The sequence below is a fragment of the Babylonia areolata genome, chromosome 24, assembly GCF_041734735.1.
Source record: "Babylonia areolata isolate BAREFJ2019XMU chromosome 24, ASM4173473v1, whole genome shotgun sequence".
In the NCBI taxonomy this organism is placed as follows: Eukaryota; Metazoa; Mollusca; class Gastropoda; order Neogastropoda; family Buccinidae; genus Babylonia; species Babylonia areolata.
In genome coordinates this window covers 18,257,118-18,266,526 of record NC_134899.1, presented here as the reverse complement: position 1 = coordinate 18,266,526, position 9,409 = coordinate 18,257,118, and the positions used below count along the sequence as shown (strand labels likewise).

Here is a 9,409-nt window from a genome sequence, read left to right as displayed (position 1 = left end):
AGATTTCTCTGTGTGAAATTCGGGCTGCTCTCCCCAGGGAGAGCGCTTCGCTACACTACAGCGCCACCTTTTTTTTTTCTTTTTTTTTTTTTTACCTGCGTGCAGTTTTATTTATAATGATTACAAAGTTAAACCGATCTCTCAGTCAAAGAAGGCTACTCGCTTTTTCCTATCCAAGTGGAATTTTCTACAGAATTTTGCTAGGAACAACACTTTTGTTGCTGTGGGTTCTTTTACGTGCGCTAAGTGCATGCTGCACACGGGACCTCGGTTTATAATCTGATCCGAATGACTAACGTTCAGACCACCACTCAAGGTCTAGTGGAGAGGGAGAAAATATCGGTGGCTGAGCCGTGGTTCGAACCAGCGCGCTCAGATTCTCTCGCTTCCGAGGCGGACGCGTTACCTCTAATATTCCCCACCACAAACACAGAACAGCATGATACCGCCCAGAGATTCAAACCTGTATCCTCCAGCGGACAGCCGATCACCAGTCGCCATGAAGACCACGGCCACCGCCGCCGTGCCCACGGTCCCCCACAGGCGCTGTCGGCCCCACTGGTGTCGGTTGGAGCCGAGCAGCACGTACGTCACGGCGTCCAGCAGACTGCTCAGCGAGGAGTAGAAGGAGCGCGAGATGCACACCAAGGTGAAGGACATGACGAAGGTGACGTCAAACGTGTGGTCGCCAGGGCCGGTCACGTGATGATGATGGTGATGGTGACTGGCCTTGGTGCAGTTGTAGTCACACCGCCGTTCGGATGACTCCGCGTCTCGGAAGAAGAATGACACGTGGCTGGTAACGGTTGTGGTGGTGGTGGCGGCGGCGGCGGTGGTAGTGGTACCTGGTCCAGACTCCGCGGCTGTAACTGGAACAGACTTTTCCGCACTCGGAACAGAGTTAGCCGTACTTGGCACAGAGCCAGCCAAAGCTGGTACTGATTCATCCGTATCCGGAACAGATCTGGATTTGACTGGAACCCACCCCGTGGGTGTATCTTGAGCAGGTAAGGACCCACCTGAATCACGCGACGAGGATGCCGTGTCTGGACCAGACGAGTCCTCATCATCTGGGACCGATGTCTGTTGCGAAAAAGCAATCGACGGTACCTGGAGTGACTGTCGTTCAGACGTGGCAGTGGTGGCGTTTTGCTGTGCTGTTGTTTTCCGAGAGTTGAGCCCTGACTTGAAATGTTCTCGGCCCGTTCCGTAGAAACTACTACCGTCATGTTTGTCCTCGTCCTGTGTCGACATCACCACCATACACACCACGCTCGCGTTGTCAAACGACCCATTTTGCCGGACCTGGTCAAGATCCGAGTGGATGTCCGCGTCTTTGAACAGGAGCAGGATCTGACCATCCACAGGCTGCTGCACCAGTTCCACGCGGGTGGTTCGTGGTGGTGACTGGCTATTGCCGGGGAGCATGTCTGTTCGGTTGTGCAGCACAGGTGAGTCACCGCGGACCCTGGAGTGGTGAAGGTGAAGGTGGAGGTGGAAGGCGTGGCGGGGATGCGGGGTCTGGAGGAGGGTGGGGTCGGGGATGAGACACAGGGCGGGACGGATGGTGGAGGGGGGCGGGCTGAAGAAGGGCTGGCAGACCCCGGCGGTGGTCTGCGTGCACAGGAAGGCGGCGCCGTCTGTGTCCGTCATGGGTCTCTTCGGAACGAACCTGGAATGTGCGGTGGATAGATGATAGGAGGAGCAAGTTCACACAACAACACGCGCGCGCGGAGGCAACACACACACACATACGATAAAGAGACAGACAGACAGACAGACAGACACACACACACACACACACACACACACACACACACACACACACACACACACACACACACATACATACAGAGAGAGAAAGAAACTCACAACATACTCACCATGCCGCAACAAGGCACAGCAAAAGGAGAAGAAGACGAAGAAGAAAACGACGACGATGACGACGACGACAACAAAGAAGAAGAAGAAGAAGAAGAAGATAACAACACCAGCAACGAATAAGGAGACGAAGAAGGCAGCCAAAACGCACCTCACTCACACACCGACAGACATGCCAACCCCATCAGACAACACACACACACGCACACAGACACACGCACAGACTCACAACTCGCTCACCTGCAGACAGCACGTGGATAGACCAAAGACCACTATTTCTATATAATTTATCAACAAAAGTACCACGAAGTGTCTTTGCACACTCACACGCCACAGACAGTACGTGCACAGACCAAAGACCATAATACAAAGTATCTAGCATCTTTCCACAGACTCACACACCACAGACAGCACGTGCACAGACCAAAGACCATAATACAAAGTATCTAGCATCTTTCCACAGACTCATACACCACAGACAGCACGTGCACAGACCAAAGACCATAATACAGACAAAGTATCTAGCATCTTTCCACAGACTCATACACCACAGACAGTACGTGCACAGACCAAAGACCATAATACAAAGTATCTAGCATCTTTCCACAGACTCATACACCACAGACAGCACGTGCACAGACCAAAGACATAATACAGACAAAGTATCTAGCATCTTTCCACACACTCATACACCACAGACAGCACGTGCACAGACCAAAGACCATAATACAAAGTATCTAGCATCTTTCCACAGACTCATACACCACAGACAGTACGTGCACAGACCAAAGACCATAATACAGACAAAGTATCTAGCATCTTTCCACAGACTCATACACCACAGACAGCACGTGCACAGACCAAAGACCATAATACAGACAAAGTATCTAGCATCTTTCCACAGACTCATACACCACAGACAGTACGTGCACAGACCAAAGACCATAATACAAAGTATCTAGCATCTTTCCACAGACTCATACACCACAGACAGTACGTGCACAGACCAAAGACCATAATACAAAGTATCTAGCATCTTTCCACAGACTCATACATCACAGACAGTACGTGCACAGACCAAAGACCATAATACAGACAAAGTATCTAGCATCTTTCCACAGACTCATACACCACAGATAGTACGTGCACAGACCAAAGACCATAATACAGACAAAGTATCTAGCATCTTTCCACAGACTCATACACCACAGACAGTACGTGCACAGACCAAAGACCACAATACAAAGTATCTAGCATCTTTCCACAGACTCATACACCACAGACAGCACGTGCACAGACCAAAGACCATAATACAGACAAAGTATCTAGCATCTTTCCACAGACTCATACACCACAGACAGCACGTGCACAGACCAAAGACATAATACAGACAAAGTATCTAGCATCTTTCCACACACTCATACACCACAGACAGCACGTGCACAGACCAAAGACCACAATACAAAGTATCTAGCATCTTTCCACAGACTCATACACCACAGACAGCACGTGCACAGACCAAAGACCACAATACAAAGTATCTAGCATCTTTCCACAGACTCATACACCACAGACAGCACGTGCACAGACCAAAGACCATTATACAGACAAAGTATCTAGCATCTTTCCACAGACTCATACACCACAGACAGCACGTGCACAGACCAAAGACCATAATACAAAGTATCTAGCATCTTTCCACAGACTCATACACCACAGACAGCACGTGCACAGACCAAAGACCATAATACAAAGTATCTAGCATCTTTCCACAGACTCATACACCACAGACAGTACGTGCACAGACCAAAGACCATAATACAAAGTATCTAGCATCTTTCCACAGACTCATACACCACAGACAGTACGTGCACAGACCAAAGACCATAGTACAGACAAAGTATCTAGCATCTTTCCACAGACTCATACACCACAGACAGCACGTGCACAGACCAAAGACCATAATACAGACAAAGTATCTAGCATCTTTCCACAGACTCATACACCACAGACAGCACGTGCACAGACCAAAGACCATAATACAGACAAAGTATCTAGCATCTTTCCACAGACTCATACACCACAGACAGCACGTGCACAGACCAAAGGCCATAATACAGACAAAGTATCTAGCATCTTTCCACACACTCATACACCACAGACAGCACGTGCACAGACCAAAGGCCATAATACAGACAAAGTATCTAGCATCTTTCCACAGACTCATACACCACAGACAGTACGTGCACAGACCAAAGACATAATACAGACAAAGTATCTAGCATCTTTCCACAGACTCATACACCACAGACAGTACGTGCACAGACCAAAGACATAATACAGACAAAGTATCTAGCATCTTTCCACAGACTCATACACCACAGACAGTACGTGCACAGACCAAAGACCATAGTACAGACAAAGTATCTAGCATCTTTCCACAGACTCATACACCACAGACAGCACGTGCACAGACCAAAGACCATAATACAGACAAAGTATCTAGCATCTTTCCACAGACTCATACACCACAGACAGCACGTGCACAGACCAAAGACCATAATACAGACAAAGTATCTAGCATCTTTCCACACACTCATACACCACAGACAGCACGTGCACAGACCAAAGGCCATAATACAGACAAAGTATCTAGCATCTTTCCACAGACTCATACACCACAGACAGTACGTGCACAGACCAAAGACATAATACAGACAAAGTATCTAGCATCTTTCCACAGACTCATACACCACAGACAGTACGTGCACAGACCAAAGACCATAATACAGACAAAGTATCTAGCATCTTTCCACAGACTCATACACCACAGACAGTACGTGCACAGACCAAAGACCATAATACAGACAAAGTATCTAGCATCTTTCCACAGACTCACACACCACAGACAGCAGAAGGTAGCGCCGAACACGAGGCAGCACAGAGGCAGCAGGGGACGGCGGGCGTGAAACAGGTCGGCCAGGAAACCCATCAGGGGCCGGAAGAGACAGGCCAGCAGCACGGTCATCCCCGTGATCACACCTGTCTCGGACGCCGTCAACCGTTGGTGCTGCAGGTACACGCTCAGGTAAGGAATGGCGGCCCCCGCGGCTGAGACCGGAATCGGAGTGGAGGGGATGGAGAGGCAGGTGGAGGGGAGTGGAGGTGGGGAGGTGCAAGGATCAGAATCAGAACTCAATAATCTCAGTTAGCGAAATTGGGAGTGGGTGACGTTCTGTGATGATGCATGGAGATTTTCAAGCAGAACATCAGAATTTGACTTTATCATCACAGTAAATGAGAATAAGTGGTGAGGTGAAGTCTGCGATAAACACATAATTATTATTACAAGCAAGAAAGTTACAAATTCCGCATACAACATGTACAATAAAATCTCACACAACAGAGTCATGGCAAAATGAACTCTTGCATAATGCTCATGTAACATAGCTTTTCCCCCCTTCCTCCTTCAGGACACATCCAGTACAGCCACGCCCTCTTTGTTGCTTTGGCTGTTTTTTTTTTTAAGAGACCTCGAAAGAGCAAAGTCCCTTCGATGAGACTGAGTCTCTTTTGTGAAGTTCCCAAAAGGGTTGTTCCTATCAAAATTCTGTAGAAAAATCCACTTCGATAGGAAAAACAAATAAAACTGCACACAGGAAAAAAAAAAAGAGAAAAAAAGGGTGGCGCTGTAGTGTAGCGACGCACTCTCCCTGGGGAGAGCAGCCCGAATTTCACACAGAGAAATTTGTTGTGATAAAAAAGAAATACAAACTACAAAAAAATACGTTTCCGAGTGACCCTGAAAGAGGTCAATCAGTATTGTGATGGTTATTTCCCTTTAGGTATTTGTTGTGTTCGTCATGCGTCACACTCATCACCTTCCTCGCCCTACTGCCCCCCCCCCCCTCCTACTCCCTGCACCCCAACCCCCTCCCTGCCCACCCCACCTCCTCCTCTCCCAACACACTAAGACGTACAGAGCAAGGACAGCAGACAGAACGCTGACATCATTCTCACCTCCAAAGAAAAAGAAGTTGACGACCTTGAGAGGCAGCAGGGTGAAGTTGATACCACAACACCCTGTTCGATGATCTCCGTCTCCCCCCTGTCTCACTCCCTCAGCCTGGAGCTCCGCATCATGCCCATCATGCCCATCATCGCCATCCCCACCCCCATCCAGCCTCGTCTGCTTGTCCCAGGCTTCGATGTTCTCTGCTGCCGTGCTCCGTGTCTGCTCTTGCTTGCCGAGTCTTTCAATGTTGTCTGGATTGCTCAGAGCATCGTTCCTCTCCGCCTCGCTCAGTAGCTCGCTTCTCTCAGGTTCTGAGTTGCTCGGTGACTCACCCTCACCCTCACCCTCGCCCTCACTCTCCCTCCACTCGTGCATGTTCGCCGGTTCTGTCATCTCTCTGAAGAAGACGGACGGAGGAAAACGTGTTTTGTCTTTCATACAAAATACAGGAATGATTTATTATCTCTATTTAATCAGAAATTATTGACATGTTTGCTGATAAAAAAAAAAGAGGCGACATTAACAAAAGAAAAAAAGAAAGGTATTTCATTCAAAGAACAACGCAAAGTTTAATGATTCGCTTACAAAAACACAAAATCACAAACGCAATCTCCCGCAGATTTTCTTGACCGAGACGTTAGCTTTCCACGTTTCACACAGAGAAACGTGTGTGTGTCTTTAATGACGTTTCTTTCGTGATTTGTTTACTCTTACTATCTGAAATGAATGCTCTCTTTTACTTATTTGACATGTCAGTGCCACATTGACTTTGCAACAGTATATCTTATGCTTCATTATTTTCAGAATGGATCTTAACGTTCACGTCAGTAGCGTAAAAGCCTGTTTCAGGTTTTCGCACAGACTGACAGACAGCCACACACACACACACATCTATATCTATATATAGTTAGTCAGTTTCAGTTTATCATTTCGAACGAAATAATCGATCATAAAACTCTTACAGCTTTTTCTCGATTTTCCTCCCTCAGACCGTATCATAGATCCACCAAGACAAGGCTACAGGTTTATAAGAAACCTGAAGTAAACAACACCACCACCGCCAACAACAACAACAAACAGAAAACAACAAAGCAAACAGAGCAGTGATTTAATACCCAAGAGCAGAAGCAATATCATTGTCACACATTTTTGCGGTCAGGGTCAGGAAAAAGACACAAAAGGTCAGTCCTGAGATAGCCTTTCAGTCTGTTGAGCTAAAACACCGTAGATATATTAAACCACCAATAGGAAGAGGAAAAATATCCATGACACATGCAGAACTAATTCGATGTCCTTGATCAATGAATATAAAAATAAACGCCGGAATCCGAATCTCTCAGACAGGGACGCACAAGCTTAAGGTAAACCATGGGAGAGCGAAAAAGTCTACACGACATCAAAACGACACAAAGGGAGATGACTATTGCTTGTAGTGGGTCTAATGGGTACAATTTGAATTCACTTCCGCTTGGAGTTGTATACCTTTGTTCGCTGAGGGCAACGGTCACTGTCACTCTGAGATTTGAATAAAAATAAAAAATAAAAATAAAAGAATAAAAAAAGACAAGTCATAAAAGTAAGCAAAACACGAGTGACAAACAAAAACAAAATAAACGAAAACGGTTAGAGTTGTTCACAAATCACAGAATAAACAAACTTCAGGCAGCAATTTACAACAACCTCCGCCGAGATGCACACAATCGAAAACGAAACAGCAAGTGCGAAAAACAACACAACAAAACTCAATGCACACTGCCCTATTTATCAGCTTAGTGGACTGTGAACGGAGACAGGTATGGCGTGGCGTGGTAAGGATCAGGAAAGCAACACGGCTCTATTAAGAGAGAGAGAGAGAGAGAGAGAGAGGACTATCCAGCTGTCAAGGGGAAGGACTGTGTGGGTGTAAGCCACAAAGGAAAAAAAAGAGATATTTCTTATCTCTATCGGCGACATATACACTAACACAGGCACGCACACGCACACGCACACACTGTTGCAATTGCCGTCTAAAAACAGTTATAATGAATAGACGTTAAACTGAAGATAAAACACTGTTGCAAAGTCCATGTACTTCTGACCCAATCATTGCGTCTCTTCACACATGGTGAATAAATAAACAGTGGAAGCAACAACACGACAAAACATTATATTTAAAAAATAAATACCCCCCTCCCCATCTTAAATTGTAATGGTTAGTACTGTTAAGGTTTGTATGCCCTGAGGCATCAACATGCAGAATCTGTTGCTGTTTTGTTGTTGTTGTTGTTGTTTATTGTTGTTGTTTTTTGTTTTTTTGTTGTTGCCTGTTTGTTTTGTTTTTTTATGCCGTAGTTTTGTTGTTGTTTTTTCATAATACCAGCAACAACAACTTATAGTCGTCATCAGCGTCAACATTAGCATCAACATCACTCCCCGACAACTTAGAAAAACGCATGTAAACTATTTTGAATTACTCAATGAAATTTTCTGTCAATCGGAAGCAGCAACATGAAGAACATATATTTGTTCAACAACATCAGCACTAACAACTTATCGTCATCATCGTCGTCGTGATTATCAGCATCATCATCATCATTACCGTCAACATCATTACCACCACCACACCACCACTACTATGATCATCATCGTCATCATCATCACCACGACCACCATCACCACCACCACACCTCCACCACCATCATTATCATCACCACCGCAACCACCATAACTATCACCATTACCAGCAACACCACAACTGTAATCACCACTATGTGTGACGGACATTAAACAAAATTCACCATCCATTCACCACCATAACCACCACCACTACCATTATCATCATTTCCATCACTACCATCACCACCCACCATCATCATCACCATCATTCGACAACACAGGGAAACGCACCTGTTATGCAGTGGTCAGCCCAGTGATATTGTCAGCCTGAAGCAACTCAGGGAAAGAAACCGTCTTTCTTCACTGACTCTCTGTCTCCTGCCCCTTTTCCACACCTGAGTTATTCAGGGATTGGGTCTTGATTCGCTGAAGGCTGCGTTGTTGAAAGGAGGCCATTCCTGGGCCAGTCCAGGGTCCGTCCTTTTTAACACAGTACTCCGCAATATGTCTGTGAGAGATCCCGACACACACAGACGACACATCATTCCATCCTCCTCTCTCATCCTTCCCCATCAATTCGTTCTCATTTCCCCTAACCTGCATGGTTATCAAACAGTGTATGCCACTGTCTGTTACGAATCGCCGCTCGCATGAGTCTTCACGAACCCCGCCGTGCTGTGAGGTTTCACAAGCTGATAAATTTCGTGCCTGTGAATAACAATTTTCCAACTTTGAACTCGACAGTTAAAAAACCAACAGTGATGTCAGCAACATCCAGCGTGAAATTTTATCAGTTTGAAATACAGTTCACTGCTCGCCTCATACACAAGCACGCATACGCGTGCACGTACACATGCAGAAACACACACACACACAGACATACAGGCAGACACAGAGACACACACACACACACACACA

The 9,409-nt window shown here is 46.2% G+C and overlaps 1 protein-coding gene across 4 annotated transcripts in view; it reads right to left on the bottom strand.

Annotated features, from left to right (window-relative positions):
• LOC143298771 (uncharacterized) overlaps window positions 1-9,077 on the bottom strand; it is a 17,156-nt gene extending 8,079 nt beyond the window's left edge. For 2 of the 4 annotated variants that reach the window (XM_076611718.1, XM_076611719.1), the window contains exons 1-4: window positions 7,012-7,355; window positions 5,902-6,293; window positions 4,785-4,992; window positions 464-1,672 (exon numbers count right to left, since the gene is read on the bottom strand). In XM_076611718.1, coding sequence (XP_076467833.1) covers window positions 464-1,672; window positions 4,785-4,992; window positions 5,902-6,293; window positions 7,012-7,043 — 1,841 coding nt within the window. In that variant the 5' untranslated portion in view covers window positions 7,044-7,355. Of the gene's footprint in view, window positions 1-463; window positions 1,673-4,784; window positions 4,993-5,901; window positions 6,294-7,011; window positions 7,356-7,378; window positions 7,691-8,782 lie in introns of those variants that run through there. The other 2 variants (XM_076611720.1, XM_076611721.1) reach the window with 2 other exon arrangements.
• Between the last annotated feature and the right edge of the window lie 332 nt (window positions 9,078-9,409).